This window comes from Primulina tabacum, chromosome 15, assembly GCF_025594145.1.
Source record: "Primulina tabacum isolate GXHZ01 chromosome 15, ASM2559414v2, whole genome shotgun sequence".
Classification (NCBI taxonomy): domain Eukaryota; kingdom Viridiplantae; phylum Streptophyta; class Magnoliopsida; order Lamiales; family Gesneriaceae; genus Primulina; species Primulina tabacum.
Window position 1 is genome coordinate 37,138,696 of NC_134564.1, and position 23,742 is coordinate 37,162,437.

The 23,742-nt window shown below is 35.0% G+C and overlaps 4 protein-coding genes across 4 annotated transcripts; 2 read left to right on the forward strand and 2 right to left on the reverse strand.

Annotated features, from left to right (window-relative positions):
• Nucleotides 1-112: 112 nt before the first annotated feature.
• Nucleotides 113-972, forward strand: LOC142527409 (non-classical arabinogalactan protein 30-like). Its single transcript, XM_075632195.1, has 2 exons — nucleotides 113-362; nucleotides 544-972. The coding sequence occupies exons 1-2, from the start codon at nucleotides 134-136 to the stop codon at nucleotides 816-818; spliced, it is 504 nt and encodes a 167-aa protein (XP_075488310.1). The 5' UTR covers nucleotides 113-133; the 3' UTR covers nucleotides 819-972.
• Nucleotides 973-3,757: 2,785 nt separating this feature from the next.
• Nucleotides 3,758-10,150, reverse strand: LOC142526168 (uncharacterized). Its single transcript, XM_075630422.1, has 7 exons — nucleotides 8,023-10,150; nucleotides 7,786-7,935; nucleotides 6,665-6,990; nucleotides 6,110-6,574; nucleotides 5,342-5,887; nucleotides 5,124-5,230; nucleotides 3,758-4,052 (listed from the first exon to the last, which is right to left on the reverse strand). Exons 1-7 carry the CDS (start codon nucleotides 10,148-10,150, stop codon nucleotides 3,758-3,760), a joined length of 4,017 nt encoding a protein of 1,338 aa, XP_075486537.1.
• A 1,563-nt stretch (nucleotides 10,151-11,713) lies between these two features.
• LOC142527169 (uncharacterized) lies at nucleotides 11,714-12,796 on the forward strand. Its single transcript, XM_075631894.1, has 2 exons — nucleotides 11,714-11,961; nucleotides 12,073-12,796. The coding sequence occupies exons 1-2, from the start codon at nucleotides 11,719-11,721 to the stop codon at nucleotides 12,700-12,702; spliced, it is 873 nt and encodes a 290-aa protein (XP_075488009.1). The 5' UTR covers nucleotides 11,714-11,718; the 3' UTR covers nucleotides 12,703-12,796.
• A 2,357-nt stretch (nucleotides 12,797-15,153) lies between these two features.
• On the reverse strand, nucleotides 15,154-17,346 carry LOC142527126 (dof zinc finger protein DOF1.4-like). The gene is made up of 2 exons (XM_075631843.1): nucleotides 17,041-17,346; nucleotides 15,154-16,876 (listed from the first exon to the last, which is right to left on the reverse strand). The coding sequence occupies exons 1-2, from the start codon at nucleotides 17,095-17,097 to the stop codon at nucleotides 15,887-15,889; spliced, it is 1,047 nt and encodes a 348-aa protein (XP_075487958.1). The 5' UTR covers nucleotides 17,098-17,346; the 3' UTR covers nucleotides 15,154-15,886.
• Nucleotides 17,347-23,742: the final 6,396 nt, after the last annotated feature.

The window sequence follows — 23,742 nt, forward strand, 5'->3', positions numbered from 1 at the left end:
GTTGTAATTATATCTGACATTTTAAATTTTTGCCACAATTAAAAAAGACCAAATTTGCGCTTCCAAAGCCCTATAAATCCACTCCAAGTGCAACAGCGAAACCCCGCACCGAGCAACACACAGCCCGAAAACAATGGCTTCTCCTCATTTCTTATATGCTCTACTTCTTCTACAGTTTTCTGTAGTATTAGCTAAGGATATTCATATTTCGCCGGCTACGGCCCCCGTGCCATCACACGACAATCTTTCCCCTTCGCCTCCACCATCACCACCTCCTAAGGTTGCAGTTCAGGGTGTTGTGTACTGCAAGTCCTGCAAATACGTTGGAAAGGACACACTCCAGGATGCTGCACCTCTTGTTGGTAATAAATTCAGCTTCATTTCTTCACCAATATTGACACACTTGTTGCACTAATGTATCAAAAATATAGATGCATGGTGCATAAAAAAGCGTGCTATTGTAGACAGAAAGATTTCGCAATATCCTCTTACTTTATTCATCCATCCTTTTAACCCTACACTTTTTTGTTGATCTTTGTACAGGAGCAAAGGTAAAGCTACAATGTGGCTACATAAAGGAGACAGCCAAGACGGACGAGAACGGGTATTTCTTCTTCATGCCGCCGAATCTGACGCTTTTCAAAACCCATAAATGCAAGGTGTTCTTACTCTCCTCCCCCATCCGGGGATGCAACGCCGCCACCAATCTCCAGGATGGAGCCAGGGGCGCAACCCCTGTGCTATCCTCTGAGACGCCGTCTTTGGTGCTCTTCAATGTTGGACCCTTCGCCTTTGAGCCCCGCAGGAAATGTCACTAATTGATTCGCGTTTCTCTCTCGAGATTTTATTAGTTGGTATCTGTCTGAATTAGCATCTGGTTTATTATTGCTTTGTTTCGCAGGTTAGTTTTGTCGTGCTGTTGTTTTTAATAAGATTATACGTCAACGTGCGCCACAACAAATAACAATAATAAAATGACATAAAATTCGAGGAGAGTCAACGCCAGATATTGAATGTTATATTTGACAATTCCCGAAATTCCAATCACAAGCAATTCTCCGGTTCCAGTTGGACTTTTAACTTAAAAAATAAATAAGTCCAATTTTTAAATGTGGTACAAATCAGTACCATACAAGATCAGTATAAATCGGTCACAGGGGGAACTTTTAACTTAAAGAATAAATAAGTCCAATTTTTAAATGTGGTTTTATCAAATAAAAGAGCATATAAACAATTTTGACGTTTCGATAAATGTTAAAAAAAATTATTTTAAATTTTGGATAAAAGTAGAAGCAGAAGACCAAAAGCTAGCAATTATGGCGTCTAAAAAGCACTATTTAGCTGTTGTTTTTAAAAAAAATTTGTAATCAAATAATATAATTTTTTTAGTTCCAACCAACAGACTGCATTGAATTTTGTTAAATTGAGAAGTTTAGCTCGAGCTTGGACACATACGTAATTGATTATTTTTGTTTAAGAATAAATCCCGTTTCAATTCAAGTTTTTTTTAAAACAAATGTCAATTGATCCTATACCTTCTACCAAATTTTTGTCTGAAAATATGAATTATGTTTAATATGCATTGTAATTAGATTCATGAAAATACAAGTGGTTATATTTAATGTAATCTGGGTATTTATTCTTCAATTTTAAATTTTTTTGGTATTTATGGGTATGACAGGTATTGACTAGCTTGGTTCAACAAGATTCAATTGGATAATTTAGTATATATTTATTATATCGTACATATATCTTTGTATTTATTAATTTAATTTAACGTAATTTTTTTATCCAACGACTGTAATGTTGAAATAATATTTTCTCTAGTTAATTAATATGTTACAAATTCATGGAACCACCTCAAACCTAGACCCGCTCCGGTTTCGAATTTACCGAGGTGGTTTGTTCAAATAGCCCCGTTATACATTTTACCACGGTCGTCATCTTTGGTGTTGTGCACTGAATAAATCCTAAATTCATATGTTAATGTAATAACATGTAAATTACATTAATCTGGTAAATCATATTAAAAAAATATTGTGCAACATACTCGAGAAGATATCATTAGCAATACATTGACATGCATGGATTGATTTACGTGAAGATTCACAAGTGATGTTTACGTGGGCTCGTAACTATACACCCCACCTTATTAAATAGAACCTCTACACATAGCCCATCGTGGTGCAGGCCTGGTCCAAGACTCAGCTCACATAGATAAGCCCTTTGACATGATCCAGAACAATGAGTTGGTATATATAGATATATAATTTCTAAGTTACGTTATTTTTTTTTAATGGTTTACAGTACTCACTATTTTTAAGCTTATATGTGGAAAATTTTCAACAGATCATCGCAATCAATCAATAGTGTATAATCTGATTCAATTCAGTAATACAATTAAATAACCAATTGCAATTAAATTTAATTAACTACTAATAAAATAGGCATAGACCCACATAAGTGAGAGTTAAACACAATCTCGTAGAAAAGTAATTAAGAATATTAGCGTTTACATTTCTTAATATTGAACTTGTATTTTCACGTATATACTCAACTTAAAATAAATAAATATAAACTTTAATTTATATTTTAATAATAATTAATATAATCTATAATATAGATTGAAAGTTCCGTTTCCACAGGGTGAATGTGACGAGGGTAAGTGTTGTGTGTATCAGAATGTAGGTGTTGTGCGTAGGTGTTGTAACACCCACGACAACATGCAGAGGAAATTATAGTTTGACACACTAACACACAACTGGAATGACAATAATACGAGATACGAGAGATAAATTATGCACCGGTATAAAATACTTGTGCGGTGCCTCAGGGCAAAATAATTCACTAGAAAAACTTGTAAGTTTACAAAAACCAATACTAGTGAAAGAATAAAACAACTCCCTTATTAAGACGAGTAACAAATTGCATCCTAAACCTCTAACAAACCGTATAACTAAAATACATAGGATGCATCAACTGAGAAGTGAAAAAGTCTTCAAAAATCAGCGCACTAATCAAAACAGTGATTAGGTGTTGTCTTCAGATGTAGTCAGCACTTCACAGCAACACTTTATCAACGACGCGAGATTGCTTCAATCAGAAAATATTTTCTTCGTACAAATGCATCTCTGTCTCTCCGAATGTTTTATGCTCTATATCGTCCCCCTCTGTTGTTTCTTCTCCTTTGAGTCCTATTTAACATAGAAAAACAATTTCATTAGGAAACAAACTCTTTTTAAAACAAGGATAATATCTTAAAGATATTGTGATATCATATCTTAAAGATATTATGATATCATATCTTAAAGATATTATGAGTCATATCAAATATAGTCTTATATCACATATTGAATTTATACGAGATCATATCATCAATTTCGAGATTATCCTCATGTCTAGAAATGCAAAATATTAAAGATAAAAAAGGAAAATATATCAAGGAATAAAATTCCTTTCAATCTCCCCCTTTTTGCCTTTCTGGACAAAACAACCCAAAAATGGTTGTACATCTCAGCTCCCCCTGAGTTAGCAAATCAGTGACTCAGCCAACTTTAGTTGACTCCTCCTGAATTCTACCGTTAAGCCTTCCCCTGATGAAAAATACTGTTCACTCAGGTGTTGTATGTTAGATGTTTCAACATTCAGATCATAACATCGAAATAGTTCATTAATCAGGAGGAACAAAGATCAGAGAGAATAAAAGAACAACTAAAATACTAAAACCATCAAGAGAGAAAAAAAACTCAAAATCTCATTATCCTTCATTATTGCCATCATCATCAGCCATTTTTGCTCCACTGGTTCCAGCTATATCTGTATCTACTCCCCCTTTTTGTCCAGAATGGCCACTTTCACCCAGCAGAAGTTCATAGTCAGCCACTTGATTTTCATAATGTTCAATGGTTTTCTTGGCATTTTCAATCTGTTGTCGACCATAGGCAATCCATCCCCTCAACATTGGTTTCGGCTGTGGGTGTTGTGTCAAGTGATTTTCCACCCATGCTCGCAGCCATTTCACTCCTAATGTCGTGAGGATCGAAGCCAGCCATCTGCGAAATTAAGAACAAAAGAAGTAGATCGGTTCGAAGGACACAGAAAATCGCGAAGAACATAGATATTTTAAGCAAAAACAATGAATAGTGAGGGCGGGAGAAATTTTAGAATGTGAGGGAAAATACTAAACAGTAAAGTTATTCTTCGTCCATTCCTAATTATTTAAGCACAACTCTCCAACGGTAACATTCTGTTGAGCCGCAACTTCAGCACCTTTTCAACTCAATTTTTACTCTCACCCAACGGTAACTTTCTGAAACAGTGCCATCATTATTTCAAGACATCGGGCAGGATAAAACACCACGTCGAATTAACCCCACAAACAGTTAGAAATCAAGAAATTTCAAAATTAAGTCGGTTAGGGTTTTCTTCGTATTTCATGAATTAAAAACTGATAGCCCACTGGTCATGACACATAACAGCAGTATGAATGACTTAAATTTATGCCTAAAGTATGATAAAAAATGAAATGCACACGCATGTGATCAAACTGTGATCAGTCTGTACTTAGGTGTTGGCAACACCTCTTGGCAACACTCACAAGTTGGACTCAAACTTTCTTGAACATTTTTAATTCAGACATGGGAACTCCCACTCTAGAAGAACGATCTTCATAGGACTCCTCTAGGTAGCTTTTTCCATCTGTATTTTGAATTAGAAGTGGTAGCTCCCACACTAGAAGAACGGTCTTCATTGGACTCCTCTAGGTAGCTTTTTCCATTTTCTTCTAAACAACAATTTTTTTTTTCTTTTCTATTTTTCACCTTATTGCTCAAGAATTTTCTAAGTCATTTTCTACATTGGACAAGATCATGTGGTACACGAACATCCTCACAGCTTAATGACTTAGATTCAGCACACTCCATACTTTAGAAAATTTTGATAGAAAGTTTGATTCACAACTGAGAGCACACCATTCAGTATCCTTCACTTGTGCAGACTTCACACAAAACAGGATGTATGCAATATGTCTAGCATCCTAAAAATAAAATGCACATGCATGCTGAGTGTTGTCCACAGGTGTTGTAACACCGAGGACAACATCCGTGAGTGATCATTGTGCACACAAGCTGAGAGACTTCCTAAGATTGGAAAATCTCTCAAAATCCAATGGTTTTGTAAAAATATCAGCCAGTTGGTTCTCAGTTCTAACAAATTCCATTCGAATTGTACCCTTATCAACCAAATCTCGAATAAAATGATGTCTAATGTCTATGTGTTTCGTTCGAGAGTGTTGTACTGGATTTTTTGAAATATCAATTGCACTTGAATTGTCACAGTATACAATTAAGGTGTCACTGTTGAAACCATAGTCTTTAATCATTTGATTCATCCACAAAAGTTGTGAACAACAGCTACCAGCTGCAACATATTCAGATTCAGCAGTGGACAGAGATACACAATTTTGCTTTTTACTATACCATGACACCAAATTGTTACCTAGATAAAAACATCCTCCAGTGGTACTCTTCCTATCATCTAGATTTTCAGCCCAGTCAGCATCACTAAACCCCACTAAATTTGTGTTTGTTTCTTTGGTGTACCACAAACCTAAGTTAACTGTCCCGGCTATATATCTCAAAATTCTTTTGACAGCTTTTAAATGAGTGACTTTAGGATCAGCCTGGTACCTCGCGCACAAACATAGACTAAACATGATGTCGGGACGACTTGCACTTAAGTAAAGAAGACTGCCTATGATTCTGCGATACTGGGTGTTGTCAACACCTGCAGCAACATCGTCTTTGGACAATTTTTCACTCGACCCCATTGGTGTTTTCATGTGTTTAGTGTTCTCGGTAGAAAATTTCTTCATCAAATTCTTGGCATACTTGGATTGACACAGAAAGATACCATCATGCATTTGTTTAATTTGCAATCCAAGAAAGAAACTTAATTCTCCTACCATGCTCATTTCAAATGTGGTAGACACGCATTTAACAAATTCATCAACATGCTTTTGAGAAGAAGCACCAAAAATGATGTCATCCACATAAATTTGACACACAAGAATATCATGCTTCGATTTTTGAATAAAAAGGGTTTTATCAACCTCACCTCGTTTGAAGCCTAAGTCAAGCAGATATTCAGTAAGCCTACCATACCATGCTCGTGGAGCTTGTTTAAGTCCATAAAGTGCCTTCTTCAACTTGTAGACATGGTTGGGGTGGTTTGGATCTTCGAACCCTTTAGGTTGGCTTACATAAGCTTCTTCATTCAAAATGCCGTTCAAAAAGGCACTTTTCACATCCATTTGATATAGTTTTATGTCCATGTGACAAGCGATAGCAAGTAAAAGTCGGACTGACTCAATCCGGGCAACAGGGGCAAATGTCTCATCAAAATCAATTCCTTCAATTTGAGTATACCCTTGAGCAACTAACCTAGCTTTATTTCTCACAACAATCCCAGATTCATCAGTTTTGTTTTTAAAAATCCATTTGGTTCCAATAACATTCACATTATCAGGTCTGGGAACCAAATCCCACACATCATTCCTAACAAATTGTTCAAGTTCCTCATGCATCGCATCAACCCAAAATTCATCTTTTAAGGCTTCATTTATATTTTTGGGTTCAATGAGCGAAACAAAACAAGAATGGCTTACTTGAGAGTATACAGAGGTCATGCATACTAGACTCATCATTTTCCGATAATCTACCTTCTCCTTTCTTCTAGTTTGCATTCCTCCAAATGCTTCTCCAATGATCTGAGATGATGGATGATTTTTCTGAATCTTACTGGGAATATCAATCCCTTCATTGGTTACAACATCATCATTTTCAGTATATTCTCCTGGTTCATCATTTGATTCTGCCAGTGCAGGTGTTGTCTCAGGTGTTACAACACCGGGTGCAAAATCTGTGTTAGGCAGTGTCTCACTTATGTTCAGTAGCCCATCAATATCGTCCTCGATTGTTTTTCCCGTTAGATCTGCAAGATCGTCAAAAACAACGTTAATAGATTCCATAGTCGTTCTTGTTCTGAGATTATACACGCGATATGCACGACTATTGGATGAATAACCAAGAAATAAACACTTGTCACTTTTAGAGTCAAACTTTGCAAGATGGTCTCGGTCATTCAAAACATAACATACACACCCAAAAACATGAAAGTACTTCAGGTTTGGCCTCTTTCCCATGATGATTTCATAGGATGTCATAGTAGAACCACTCCTTAAGTACACACGGTTTGAAATATGACATGTTGTGTTTAAGGCCTCGGCCCAAAATCGTTTTGAAATATTCTTTGAACTCAACATGACCCTAGCCATTTCTTGCAGTGTCCTATTCTTCCTTTCGGCTATTCCATTTTGTTGAGGAGTCTTAGGGGCCGAAAATTCATGAGTTATCCCTCTCTTTTCACAGAACGATATAAATTGTGAGTTTTCAAATTCTTTACCATGATCGGTCCTTATCTTACCAACCCTCAAATCATGTAGATTAGTAATCTTAGCATGTAATTTCTTAAAAACAGCAAATGTGTCGGATTTTTCTCTAAGAAAACTTACCCATGTAAAGCGAGAGAAATCATCCACACAAACACATGAATACTTCTTACCTCCAAGGCTTTTCACTTCCATTGGACCCATAAGATCCATGTGCAAGAGTTCAAGACACCGTGTTGTTCCAAAGTGTTGCAACACTTGATGGGGAACACGTGTTTGCTTACCCTTTTGACATGCACCACAAACATAAGGAATTCCAGAGGATAAATTAGGCATACCTCTCACAGCATCGTACTTACCAAGGTTCTTTAATGTCTTGAAGTTTGCATGACCCAATTTTTGATGCCACAAGTTTAGTTCACTTACTTTTGAATGATTGCACACAGGGTCCTCTCCAAGTTGATAACAATTGTCAGCCGACCTTGTACCTGTCAAAATACATGTATCAGTATTATCAAAAACTTCACAATTGTCTTTATCAAACTTAACATGTAAACCATCATCACAAAGTTGACTTATGCTTATTAAGTTTGAGTTAAGTCCTTCGACATAAAGCACATTGTGTAGACTAGGCAGTCCATCAACATTCAAGGTCCCTTTGCCAGCTATTCTTCCTTTAGCACCTCCACCATATGTCACATGACCATTCCTTAGTTCAACATAGTCAGTCAAATAGTCTTTAGAACCTGTCATGTGGCGTGAACAGCCACTGTCAAAGTACCATATTCCTGCAATGTTAGTTTTTAACGAAGTATAAATAACAGAACATTGAATATTAGCCTTTGGCACCCAAACCCTTTTTACCGATGGTTTCCTATTGGCAGTGTTACGCCAGATGTTGTACAACACCTGTGGCAACACCTGTTCAGATTCCCATCTTTTGTAGTCATCTCTCAGTTTAAAACAGTAGGGTTTGATATGACCAGGTCTAAAGCAATAGTGGCAGATAAAGTGACGTTTTCTGGACTTGGACTTCTTTGTAGATATTTGCCTCTTTGATGAAACACCTTTTTCAGTGTATGTAGCATTCGAGATTTCAGCACTTCCTTTGACAAAGACAGTTGGTTTTCTTTCAGTGTTGGAAGACTCTCCTATTTCAAATTGGTGATTCGTATAACCAAGTCCAGCTTTGTCATTCTTTCCAATCATCAAGAGTGAATCAAGTTTGGATGAACTTGAATTAAGCTTCGCAAGAATTTGAGTTGCTTCTCCAAGCTCTTCCTTGACTTTGCATAATTTCAGATCTTTCTTACTTAAGATTACTTCAAGTCGTGATACTTGTGACTTCAGCTCAGTGTTCTCTTTGGAGAGAATTGCATTCACTTTATTTCTTTTGATCCAGTCTTCATACAATTCTTCATACATTGTCTGCACACTTTCCAGAGTGACTTCATCATCATCTACTTCTTGGTTTTCAGACTGACTTGATTCACCAAGGGTTGTAGAATTAAGACACACTGAATTTGAAGAGATGTTGCGACCAGGTATTGCAACACATGTGGCAACACCCAAAGGATTGATTTGCATTGAACGCTTCTCCTTGATCATAGCAGACAACGATGTGTGATTTTCAGATTCATTTGATCCTTGATCATTATCAGACTCTTCATCACTCAAAGTGACAGTCATGCCTTTGTTTCTCCGAAGTCGATTGGCACACTCATTGGCATAGTGTCCAAATCCAGAACACTCTCTGCATTGTACTGAGTCCAAATTTCTAACATTTGATTGGATTTGCAATTCAGTTTTTGGTCGAAATTGTCCTTTCATAGGAGTAAACTTTTGAGCTTTTGCAGAAGTGGTGATATTGGGCAACACAGATTTTTGTCCAATTTTCATCTTCTCTCTCATTTTCTTTAAGTAATCACCGAATTTTTTAGTAATTAGAGAGATAGAATCTTCACCTAAATCAGATTCATTCACTTCTTTAGATATTTGAAGGATTTCATCATAAGAGTAAGTTGAAACTTCAAGGGCTATTGTCTTCCCTTTATCCTTCTTTTGTAAATCAAGATTCATCTCAAAAGTTCTGAGGGAACTCATTAATTCATCCAGGTTGATTGTTGAAGTGTCTTTAGATTCTTCAATTGCACAAACTTTGACATTAAATTTCTCAGTTAGAGATCTTAAAACTTTGTTCACCAATCTTTCATTGGACATGGGATCTCCAAGACTGTGAGCTTCATTAGAAAGTTGTCTCAACCAGCTATCATACTCAAGAATAGACTCATTGTCCTCCATTCTCAGGCTTTCAAATTTTGATGCCACCATCCTTAGCCTAGTTTTACGCACACTCTCAGATCCTTCACAATGTTTCTGAAGTATATCCCAAGCTTCTTTGGCACAAACACAATTGGTGATTAAATTAAACATCCTTGTGTTAACAGACGAGAATATAGCATTGAGAGCCTTGGAATTAAAATTTGACGTTTGCACTTCATCGATTGTCCATGTACTTTCAGGTTTGAGCCGAGTGTCTCCATCAGCATCCTCAATCTTTGGTGGACTCCAACCATCAAGTACACGCTGCCAAGCTCTTTCTTCAATTGATTTAATAAAAACCCTCATCTTTACTTTCCATAATGCATAGTTTGATCCATCCAATACGGGAGGTCTAAAAACAGTGTTTGTTGATGCTTCCATGATCCTTTTCCACCTGGAAAACAAAACAAAACAGGATCTTACTTAGTAGCGTCAAGTGGAGGCTCTGATACCAATTGAAAGTTCCGTTTCCACAGGGTGAATGTGACGAGGGTGAGTGTTGTGTGTATCAGAATGTAGGTGTTGTGCGTAGATGTTGTAACACCCACGACAACATGCAGCGGAAATTATAGTTTGACACACTAACACACAACTGGAATGACAATAATACGAGATACGAGAGATAAATTATGCACCGGTATAAAATACTTGTGCGGTGCCTCAGGGCAAAATAATTCACTAGAAAAACTTGTAAGTTTACAAAAACCAATACTAATGAAAGAATAAAACAACTCCCTTATTAAGGCGAGTAACAAATTGCATCATAAACCTCTAACAAACCGTATAACCAAAATACATAGGATGCATTAACTGAGAAGTGAAAAAGTCTTCAAAAATCAGCGCACTTATCAAAACAGTGATTAGGTGTTGTCTTCAGATGTAGTCAGCACTTCACAGCAACACTTTATCAACGACGCGAGATTGCTTCAATCAGAAAATATTTTCTTCGTACAAATGCATCTCTGTCTCTCCGAAAGTTTTATGCTCTATATCGTCCCCCTCTTTTGTTTCTTCTCCTTTGAGTCCTATTTAACATAGAAAAACAATTTCATTAGGAAACAAACTCTTTTTAAAACAAGGATAATATCTTAAAGATATTGTGATATCATATCTTAAAGATATTATGAGTCATATAAAATATAGTCTTATATCACATATTGAATTTATACGAGATCATATCATCAATTTCGAGATTATCATCATGTCTAGAAAGGCAAAATATTAAAAATAAAAAAATATATATCAATGAATAAAATTCTTTTCATAGATAATATATAAATTGACATTTTTTTCTGGTGCATTTTCAATTATTTCTATAGAATATGTTCGTACTCGTTCAATAATATAATTTTAACTTAGATATCCGTAATTGTATTTATTTTCTTTTAAGAAATATAAAATTGGGGAATTGGAATTGACTGGTTGAAAATTCTTTTGTATGACAATAAAATCACACACGTTGCCATTAAAAATATGACTCCAAATGCCGTTCGTGGACAAAAGCCATCGAATGTAAAATAAATAAATAAATATATATATAAATATTATGGCATCAAAATACATGAGAAAAACAAGAAAGTAGTGGAAAGAAAAAGTTTTGGCTTCTAGTTGATTTTATTATATATTTTTTTTCAATTCGATAATGTAAAATAATGAGATTAATCAGTCAAAGTGTACGGCTCCATATTCTGACAGCGTGGGCATATATGGTAGAGGTGGTGTTCAGATCGAACTGAGAAATCCTAATGTCCGAAACTCGTTGGATTCATCTAGTCTCGTCCGCTAAAACATGACTATTAGATAAAGATTGGGACTTGATGTGGAACAACTGTTCCACGAATTAGTCGACACGTGCATGGTAATTAGTCCATACCACAGGTGTACACCTTTCACGCTGCCACCTTAACCTTCTCCAGTACAATTTTCCCATGCCATACCACACTATAAAAATGGCGCTGGCTCCCGCATTTTCCTCCATCCAATCGCAAAAAACTGTAGATATTCGGATTGATCTTGGGTTAAACGTTTTAAGTCGACGATCTTTTTCATCACACAATATGGTAGCCATGTTCGCAGCTCGAACAACAGTTCTCAACCTCTCAAATTCTTTATCTTCAAATTACCCCTCTATCCCTGTTCGTCCCAAAGTATCCAGAGTTACCTTTACTACGTCTAGATACCCGAGGGTTAAGGTAAGAGTTAAGACGTACATTAACTTAATTATGTTAATATATATTTTGGCTTTGGGTTTTTCTCTTATTGATTTTTTTTTCTCTGTCTGACTTGGTGTTGGGTAATGCAAGGTACCTCACGCAACTGACGGGAGTAGAGAATATCGTTTCAACGTCGACGAGGCCGTCAAAAATGCCCAAGACTCTGTGAATGAAAGCTTCGACAGAGCAAGAGAGAAAGGCCTTGAGGTGAGAGAGAATGCCGCGGAGAATTCCCAGGTATGGAAGGATAGAGGTAGTGACGCTGGTGCAAGGGCGTCGGGAAGGGCAAGTGAAGTCAGAGACAGAGCGGCGGAATCAGCGCATGACTTGGAGGGGAAGGCGAAAGAGACTGCGGGTAACCTTAACAAACAGGGCAAGGAAAAATTAGGCGACGCATCCGATAAAGCTTACGAGGTTAGGGACAAAAGTCAGCACACTGCCGGAAATGTGGCCGAAGGAGTTAAAGATTACGCACACGACGCTGAGGGAAGGGCGAAGACAGCTGCAGAAACGGTGGTGGATAAGACGAAAGAAGCTGCAGGGATGGTGGCTGATATGACGAAGGACATTGCTGATGGAGCCAAGGAGAACACTGAATGGGCAGTGGACAAGACGGCCGACGCAGCGAGGAGTGCAGATCATAACGCAAAGAGAACTGGGGAGAAAATTAGAGAAACAGTAGCCGGGAAAGATGATGAAGTGGACTCGAAGCGGCGCTAAGCTGCGGAGCAGGATGTCGATCGTGAAACATATTGATGCATGTTACTTGCGTTTTGAACTTTTTATGGAACATTTAGAACTATTTTAATGTGTATACGAGCTTGTCTCACCCATTTCAAATATTGACATCATTATCATTAATTAAAATCTAAGAATCACGGTAATCTTGATCCTAATTACGGTTCGTTCGATCCTTGGTGTGAGGGTACTGCCCACACCCCATATGAATGGTTGGGATTCCACTTCATGGGAAAAAATAAATTAAAAAAAAAATTGGGCCAGAAAAAATTCCGGCCCTCGGATGTACCCCTGCAGGCACTGCGTGCAAGGGTAGGATGGAATAATCCCCTAATTACCCACTAATTAATTCAAGGCACATCACGACTGCAAAATCAACCAGATAAGGTCAATTAAATAAGTAAACACACGAATCGTCGTTTGGCGAGTTAAGATATTTCCTGCCTCTTGTTTGTAAGCATATAAATGACATACTTTCTAAAATTCTTCTAAATTCGGAAAAGCTCTGGTATGTAATATGAACAAGCTGAAGTGTATAAAGTCCCCAAGTGAAATTGACAAAATTATAACCTAACGTTATCAACGATTGCTAGTTCAAAACTTATATATTTAATTTCAGATTTATTACTGATCTCATTGTGTGGTATTTGATCCCGAATAGAGGACTTGATGATAGGATTAATCTTGTTTTTTTTATAATGAACTCCTGCCTATATATACCGTAGGTAAAATAAATTATTACTGGTTTTTCCTTGTCGTGACCCTCTGATGTCATAAGATAAGTTAATCCTTTAAAATACATTTAAATTAACAAGTGGAATACAAATCGAATTGGAATTCAGCTGTGAATTCAATTAATTAGTAGGCATGGACCAACCGGGACGTGGCAGCAGCTCAAATATTAATCACATCTATCGCCAAAGAATGAGAAATTAGTTGATCATGCATAATAAATATAGAAATACTTGTGCTTCAGTGCCTCTGGTCTGGTTATGGCGGCCACAATGAACCTGAAATATAATATTAGGTCCTCGTATGTTGGCTTTCATTAATCTGTGTCCTCAACTTAAAATTTTCCAATTCATGATAAATCAATAACGCCAACTTTTTCATGGAGTTTTAGAAATTTTTCTCGAGTTTCAGCCTTCTGATTATGTACTAGCTAGCCATGTTATAGTACGTACCACCTGTGTTTGTACAGCATGATGACAATTATTCTTGATTATTAATTATTTATTTGGAACGGTCATTCATATATATATTTTAAACCCTAACATGCATGCATGATTATGTGTTTAATTGTTGTAAGCTGAACGTGCACGAGCTTACGGAAATTGGTAAAGGCCATATGGATGCATCATAGATATTTATAAAGGTGTTTAATTTCCTTCCTAATAAAATGCTCAAACATGCCGTTGAGTACGTGGAAAATGGGGATAAATTTTTGCAATGTGTCAATTAGAATTAAAATTAATTTTTTTTTGAGAAAATTAGAATTTTAAGTGAGAGGAAATATGTAATAATTAAATAAAAGAATTTTTGTTGTCGAATCGTGCGCTGATCATATATAAAATAAATAAAAAATGATGCCGACAGTAGAAATATTTGGAGTGTTGCAGTAGCATAAAATGATGTATAATTCTAAAAAAAAAATTATGTATAATTAATTAATTATTATTTCCTATATTTAGGGAAACCAGCAACACCTCAAGAGGATAAATCATGTTTTGCCTCTCTCTTTTCCAGTATGATGCATAATACATTTGTACAACTAAATAAATAAATTCAAAATGCATCTCCAAATTTTTTTTTAACGAAATCCATTAAAATTTATAAAGCAATATTATACAGATAGTCATCCACCTGAACTGAGATATTCTGTCCACTTGTTAATTTGTAATATTACTTACCCATTGCCCTTTAATCCCTAGACTTCGTTTCTAACAAATTCGTGGGAATACGAATAAATTCAAAAATTCAGTTTTATTACTTTGAAATTTTAATGTTTTTTGTCCAGAAAAATAGATTTTTTCGGCTAATTCGGTTAGGTTTTGAACAGTTTTTTTTAAAAAAAATGAAAAAATAAATATTTTTTTTTCAAATATAGAACTTTAATACAAGTAATTGATTTTATGCGGTGATGTTGGTATATATATAAGTTTATTTGAATTGAATTTTATGCCATTTATATGCTAATTAGAATAGAAAAAAAAAACGTTTTGGCTTATTAACGGATTTTGTTGTCGGGAATGACCTTTGGTTTCAATTAATTTTTTTAAAATTTTGGTTAATTTGAATATCGACTGAAATAATCGATTTATTAGTTACAATGAAAGGTTCTAAAACTCAGATTTCAGAACATCAAGGAACATTACTGCAGGAACACAAGTGCGATAATTGATCTGAAAACATATCAATGGAGTTAAAAAAGGGTAAAATTCATAGCCAATACAATTATATAGGCATAAAAACGGGTAAATAAAAATATAAAGATGTTTACAATCTCCCTCTCATCTCTACTAATTGTAAACCGACCCATCTCCCCTAAAAACTAAAAACCAAAAAGAAAAAAAACATTAAATAAATACACGGTTGATCCCCAGAGACCCTTGCCTGTGGTTTTCGATCTTGAACATGTATACTTATTTCGAAAATTAAAAAAAAAAAAATCAAATCAAATCCCCACCTCAAATGAATAAAACGAGATACAATACTGAAATTAATACACAAGGAAAAAAGGAGGAGAAAAACAGTAATGTCATAGATATGGATATATACCGATATACATGAATATACTACTCAACTGATGAATCCGACAATCCACGTTTAATTTTTAGCTAACCTCTTCCAATATTGTAATGTTGACGATGTAGTGGGTTGAGGAAGATCGGAGGTTCCTCTCGGCGCAAAATTTGAATGATCTGATCAACCTTCCAATTTAAAATAAGGAGGCTGAGTTCTCTTGCTGCTGACATGATCTCTCCGATCCATTTTCAAACCTCTGCCATCTATTTCTCTCAAGTAATAATTAAGATTCTGAGCATTTCCCTTTTCTAGCTGGCCTTTTATTTGGAAGAAATGTAAAAGAAATAAAAACTCTATCCACCCGGAAGAGACCGAAGACAATAATTCAGGAAATGCGTCAATTTTTTTTCGAGTTAAGTTGCTAGATCAGAGAAGGGACGGAAGAACCAACATTTGAAGTATCAAACCAAAAACCAGCATTATTGGAGGTGTTCCATAAAAGGGAAGAAGCAGAATCATGAGTGGAATCAATCTGTTGATCAACAGGATATAGGTTCCAATCCAACCTGTTTTGAGCTTCTATTTTGTATTCCTTTTCTTTTATACCATTATCGTCGGGCATTTGCATAACATCGAAAGACATCAAACCTGTAAAGTTACTAGCAGCTGCTGGAGTAACATCCTTCAGTCCATTTGTTATATATTTCTGATGTTGAAGGCTGGAAGCAAGCAAGGAAGCCATTGTTGAAGTGGAAGCTGCAAAAGTTGAAGATCCGAAAAATAGAGGATCAATAGCAACAGATGAATTTGAGGTGCTGATAACATCTTTGATTTTCTTGACTGAATTGAACCCGTCTTTGTATTCATTGTTCTGAACAAACCCTAATCCAAGACCATTGATCTGAGGCAGATGAAAATCAAATCCATTGCTATCAGAAGCAACCCTAGGGGAACTAAACCTGGAAAATGGAAAGTTGAGCGGAGGATAATTAGTGGGTAGGCCGTAAAACATTGAATTATTGATGTGATTTGCATTTGAGCTGGATAGATCTGTCTGTTGCTGAACATTAGGGCTTGTGGTAACTGTTGAGTTAGAAGTAGAGATCCCATCCCCGCCGTTGGAAGGCTGCGCCGGCCTTTTCACTGCCCTCTTGTTCTTCCTACATCCCCCACCAACGGGGACGTTTCTTAATGTCCCGCCTCTAGTCCAGTAACGCTTACAGGCTTTACAAAAGTGTCTAGGCTGAGACAAGCTGTAGTTGTTGTAGTAACAAAACTTTGTATTGGACGAATCGCAGCGAGGGCACTTGAGAGGCAGCTGCCGTTGATGCTCCTGCAGGCTTGTTTTCTCCATAATCTTACCTTTTGGCGTTGAAGCCATGAAAATGTTCTGATCATCTACTATCTGGCCCTGAGCAAACAAAGGGAGAGAAAAAGTCATGTGAAGATGGCGTGTATTTAGGGTAAAAATGACCATCACAGCAGGGATATTCCATGGACAAAAGCTAAGAAACAAAAAATGGGGTCCGGTGGAGTTTTGTCCAATAATTGAGACAAGGAGAGATGGGAAAGAACCTGTGGCAGTCCCCATTGATTAGTGGCAGTCATCTTCTCCTCACAGTTTCCGAGCATTTCCTTTCTTCGACCCTCGAGAGAATAATAGTTACTGATTCGAAACAAAGAGTAACAAGACAAGGAGCAGGTACGAACGATGAGAAGTTTTTGTTTACGGATTTGAATCAATCAATTTGGTGTTAATTTGATATATCAGAGAGAAATTAAAAGAAGAAGAAGGGAGAATGATTCGAAAAGGAATTAGCTCTAAGTTCACGAGAAGGGACTGGTGTTGAATGAATTAGTGTAACGTACTTGAATCATTTTTTATTGCGAAACATATTATCAAGTCTTGCTAAATTTGAATTGCGAATATATTTTGTTGTATTTATCACATGCTCGATGCTTCCAGAAGCCAATCAAAAGTTTTCTTACTAATTATAATATTAAGGGATTTAAAAAAAAATATTTAAGTTATAAACAAAGATAATAAGTACTCATATATTGTGATGATGTAAAAGTGATTTTGCATGTTTATCGTATCTCTCAAATTAACTTTTGCTAATATTTAATTAAATTATTGCTTAATAACTAAAATTATTTGTTCTAGACTAATTAATATAGGTAGATTGTGCGAGTAACATTTTAAAATGCACACAGTTAATAAACGAAAAAATTGAATTGTCTAATTTGTAATAATTACAAATTTCATTATCCTAATTCAATATTTTGTACAAGAAAAAAAGTAAATAGTTTCCTTAATAAAGTCATCGATCATGCCCCTTGAGGCCTTGACCTGGTTTATGAAATTGAATAATTAACAACTGTGAGGACATTATGGGCGAAGAATTGGACAAGAAGTAATCTCGAGAATTTCAAATGGAATTTTGCAGATATGTTCACAATCCAAACATTCTTTTGATCATAACAGATGGATGTGCATCCCTAGATCGATGAAACTCGACACCACCCCCCACCTCGAATCCCACTAATTTTATTCACAAATATGAACTCCAGATATTATAATCAACCATCGGGCCCCGGCGGTGAAACCCCGATTTTTCTGGAGATAAGAATTTTTATGATAAGCCTAATTTTGGGATAAACCAAGATCTCAAATTTGATATGATACTGATACCAGATAAAGATATAAGATTTGATATGATATTGATATCAGATAAAGATATAAGATTTGATATGATAATTATCCTAGATTTAAAATTTGATTCAAATTTCAAACACAAGGATAAAACACGATCAGGATAGTAGCCAACCCCTATAAATAAGAGGACCCATTCAAATTTTACACCTCAATTTTCGAATTTCTCTCCATTATTTTCGAAATTTCCTCCCAAAAATTCTGCACGAGTCATCAAAATTCTGTCCAAGTTCAGAAATTCATTTCTCTCTCTTGGGTACTCGTAATCCGATCTCCACTGTTCAGAATGTGCTTCCATATGTTTCGAATAACATATCCAAATTTCGGCCAAATCCGACGGTTAGATTTTCGTTTATAGCCTTCGCAAGAAAACTGCTCCGATTCTATGCGGTAAACAGTATACTTTCGGTTTTTCATCCATAACAGGTTCAAACGACTTTCAAACCCGATCTGCACCGTTCATAATTTAATTAACGTACTTGGTAACGTACTGTAAAAGTTTGAGCCCGATCCAACGGTTCAATAAGGTGCAAGAAATTTTACAAGACGGATGATTTTTCAGTAGATGTGATGATGCGTTTTCGAAGCATGATTCTTCTATGGTTTCTGAGTTCTTCACGTTTTCTTACAGTCTAAGGTAAGTGGGCTTGTTTTAAAATATGTTGCGTACGAATAATTTTTTGTTTTCGAAAGTTTCGGTCGAGCACCGTCCTTCTGTCTCTACGTTTCTTTATGAAATTTGGTACATTACGTGTTGGCACTGTGAGAATTCACTGAAAATGGGTGGGAATCCCAACATATGGCTCTTCACGGTGGGATATAACCGTTTTATGGGCTCGTCCCCTTAGAGGATTAAAAATTAGGGACTGATATCAGTAAATCATAGAAGGTGAAAGAATCACAGTGCTGTTATGATATGAATATGATGTTACGTTATGAAAAGCATGATGTGTTTATGTGTTATTTTCGAAAATGATGTAAATATTTTTATGTTGTGCTCGAACGGCCCCCACTTGCTGAGTGACGACCATATCACTCACCCCTTACTCTACCATCCTCAGATAAATCAGAAGAAAGAAATAGTGAAAGAAGAATCAGACATCAGTTTTGGGATTGATAGTGGACGCATGAAGAATTTTAATTAAGAATATGTTCTTGTGAGTTTTTAATTCAAGTTATAAATGCTTCCGCAGATTTGTAGAGTTACTATTGTAAAGACGATTCCATTTTTATGGCATTTATGATATAAACTGGTTTTGGTTTATACTGTACTACGAGGTTTGTTGTTTAACAATTATGTGATTGTTGAATAACGCCGGTGTCGACTAACCCCGGTCTCGGGGCGTGACACCGGCTGTACGTAATTCATTATGTGTTGTACCCACTGTCACTTCCGGAGAATTAATTAGTACTTGGAGGCAATACAGATCGAGAAGGATTCATCCAAAATAAATATTATTTTTGAAAACGGTACTGTTTGAGTTTTTTTTTTTAGGTCACACAAGTGGTTCCTCCAAATTGCATTGAGAGAGTATTGCTCACTGCAGATTCAATATCTATTGTTGATCCAAATAGGGGAAGTGTACGTGTGTTTGATCTCACGTAAAAAAATAATAATAGCAATGTCGGTCATTTAGTTTATCATGAACTATTACAAATTAGGATGTATATCCAGTTATTGGTGTGAATAAAAAAATAAAATCATAGAAATATATATTGAAGAAGACAAAAGTTGATATCTTATCTGTTGCTGTCTTAGATGTGACAGTGTGCTCCTCCATTTAACACATTGTAGGTACGATGAGTGATGAATTCGGTCACTTATTTATACATTATGATCGAATAAGTTATCATGATTTATCTATTCATTAAATATATAACGTAATTAGTGGATAAAAACACTGTTGTATGGATAAAATGAGGGAAATATGCTTTTTCACGTCTTTAAATGAAGTGTATGACATCATCTGACAACAATTTTTCCATAAAAAATCTGATACAGAAAGAAGTGCTTGTGGAACTTGTCTACAATTGTCGACTTTATTAATAATAAAGAATTGAACAGCTCCCAAAAAATTCCAAAGAAAAGCGCCAAGAACTCGCATATGGATGTCTGTATCTTCATCGATCATGATTAAAACAATGCTTTATTAGCGCAAACGCCTATTTTCCGTGAAAAATATTGTTTAATGTTCTGATCAGTTAAAATTTAATTTAATTAATGGACTACGGACTTTTATTTTTTTTTAAAAAAATATATCTCAAAAGTATTAAAAAACAAAAAAAAAATTGTAAATTAAAAGTTGAATAATCTTAAATACAGCCCTTTAAATTTTTGTGTCGTCCTATATATTATAATAAATTAATCTAAAAAAAGAATGTTTTAAAGTAGCTTATCATATAATGCGTGATCATATATTGACTTAAATTAAAGGAATTGAAGCAATTATGCAGTAGGTTTTTGATACGAAAAAGATTTCCAATAATTAAAAATGGCCACATGTGGTGTGGCAGCTCGGCTTCAAAGTTGAGAAAAAAGAAGAAACGGATTTTGTACAAACTCCAAGGGATCCCTTCAATCTGCTAACATTCACACCAAACATACCACTTTCTTCATTATATTATTTTTAACTTTCCCCCACACTCGAATTATTCATATATATCGATATATGTTCCATCATTAATTTTTTTTTCCTCAAATGGTTATTGACCAATAATTATACAAGAGAATATCTGATGTAAGGAATTAAGAATGTTACTAACTCAAAAGGATCGGTTTAAGAATTCGTGCATTAGATTTGTGGAAAATATGTTATGATATTAATGGAAGTTGACTAAGGGTTTTGTCTCTGCACCCGCCAAGAAATCCACATTTTGCATAATATAGCTTTTGGATAGTTACTGCTAGTTTTTCTGTTCTTTTGCAACAAAATTGAAACCTTTTGTTTTAAATATTTGATTTTTTTTAAAATTAATTCTCTCTCAATTTGAATTTTAATTATAATAAAAAAATGACCTAGTTTTAATTTTTAATTTTTTTTTTCAAGATCGAATCTCTTTACTCATCCGCACAAGATTAATTCCGTATATATATACTTTTATATTCTTTTTTCCAAACATTTACCATGTATGTTTAACATTGATTCATTGAAAATATGTGTACGTGTTATAAGATTATATAATTAAGGATGAAAATTCAATCAGCGTGGGTTTTTTAATTTCAATGATTAATTAATAAAATTTTAATTTATATTTAAATTGGTGGGTGCTGTAATTTTATTATTATATTATTATTATTATTATTATTATTATTATTATTCATAAATTTTATGCGTCAGTCGCATGCTCACACTGGTCAAATCGATTGCGACAATAGGTCCCTGGAGTCGGTCGAGTAGTCACCACCATCGGCCCCGCCACCAGCACTGATGCAGATGGGACCAGCGAGCGGAAGGAATCCCACCCGAAATGGCGAACATGAAAGAAACTCGACCAGCACGATTATGGAGTCTATAGTGCGATATGATGGCAACGCAACACCATAGTTTCTTCAGGGGGACCATAACCCAACTCCCAAATCAATTCGTTATCACATATAATGTATCGACAAATCCTTCCCATGTGCTGACAAAACAATCCCGTTGTCCATTTGTTTAACTTGGCATGCGATTTTTATCCAGATCAATATCTGCATTACAAGTCCATTTGCATAGAATCCAACAGGAAACGCAAGATATATATATGGCATGCACCAGCCTTAGTTTTAAGACATTTTTAATGCTGGCGTTCCCTCTCCTTCTCGATTTGCTTCCGCAGTCACTTCACTAATAAACGATCGGGTTCCACTCGGTCGAATATTTGTTATTAATTTGTTCGTCGAGCCTTTGTTTTTCGATTTTAAATGCAAACAAGCATGATGAACACAGTTGGTCACTGATCCACTACCTCCTCCTACCTAACACAAATTTGATTTCGAATCATAACATACCAAAGTGCATTGGTCAAAGTGATGTCGCAGTATTAATTTAAGAATTAGCGTGCGAAGAGAGACCCCAAGTGAAAACATATATCTTTTAAAATTATAACTTTTTAAACTCAATATGAGAGATTTTTTGTTTCTCATCGTTAATTATGGTCATGTTCTAAGCTGTCGACTTCCATGCATGTTGGCTTGTAGCAGTCAATTTAGGCTAGAATGGAGAATATAATGATGACATAAATACATGAATAATAAAGACAAAAAAAGAAACGAAAATAAACACGTAAAAGTGAATATGATTGCAATTAATTTTCCTTGTTTAAACCCACACTAATTAACTCATATAACTAACTACAGCTCACCTCCAAATTAGTCATATGCGTGATTTAAGTGGGGATAATTATGACATGAGTTATATCAAAATTCCCGGAAACATATATTCTTAATTTGGGCCATTCTGCTGGCTGTAGAAATTGCTGTGGAAAGAAGGGCTCTGAAGCCCAGGACATCAAATCGCCTATGACAAAACTTTCGCGTTCGAGTTTTGTGGAGTAGGCCAAAAAGAATGAGGTCAGTAAAACTAAAAATTTCAAGTAACACACCTGATTTTCCCAGTTCTTTCCACAGTGTCCCTGCAAGAATTCAAGAAATAAATAAGTCAGGCCCATAATAAGCATCACGATTAGAAGCCCAATTTTCCATTGTTTCACGAACTAAACATTATAGCATTTTTCAACCCAATTGGTCAAATTTTAGAAAGATAACCATAAAGTACCATTAACTCTTTTTATTGATAAACTGTTTAAGTGTTGACTATAGTTTGCATTTTCATGGTCAATGTATTCCAAATATTTTATAATTACATAATTGAATCTTTTCTTACTTTTATTTTATATCTAATTTTCGATATTGTGTCATTCTACAACTAATGTCTTCAATATATATAATAATAATAATAATAATAATAATAATAATTCTACAATTTATGTGGATAACCTATCTAGATATATCATAATACTAATTCATATGACTTATACTGAAGTGTTATTGACCTACTGAGTATTTATATATTTTATTAAGATATCACTAAAACATGTTAAAAATATAGGTACAACAAAAGAGTTTATTGGGATATATATAAATATTTTTAATGGACTTTTAGGTAATTTTATTTAACATGTATTATAAAATATATATCCATCAGAAAAGATAATTCTAGAGATATTAATTGTCACCTGATTAATACCTTTATTCTGATTTTAGTCATACTTCTTCTTTAACATTGTATTGAATACTACAAATTTAGCCGACCATATATATTCTGCTTGGAAAATTTAAAGATCAATGAAAGTAGAAAATTTGAAGGTTTTGACTATGTATTTTAAATTCCAATCAGTTATTTTTTAAGTGGTAGATTTCAAATTTATACTAATATATATAGTCATTTCAAATACATTCTCAAATCAAAATTCTTCGATCCAAACACATTACTTGAGATCAAATATCTAATTAATCCCCATCTCCAGTCATTGATAAGTTTTAAAAATATTGTTTATTTCAACTAAATTAGAGCATAGTTGATTTA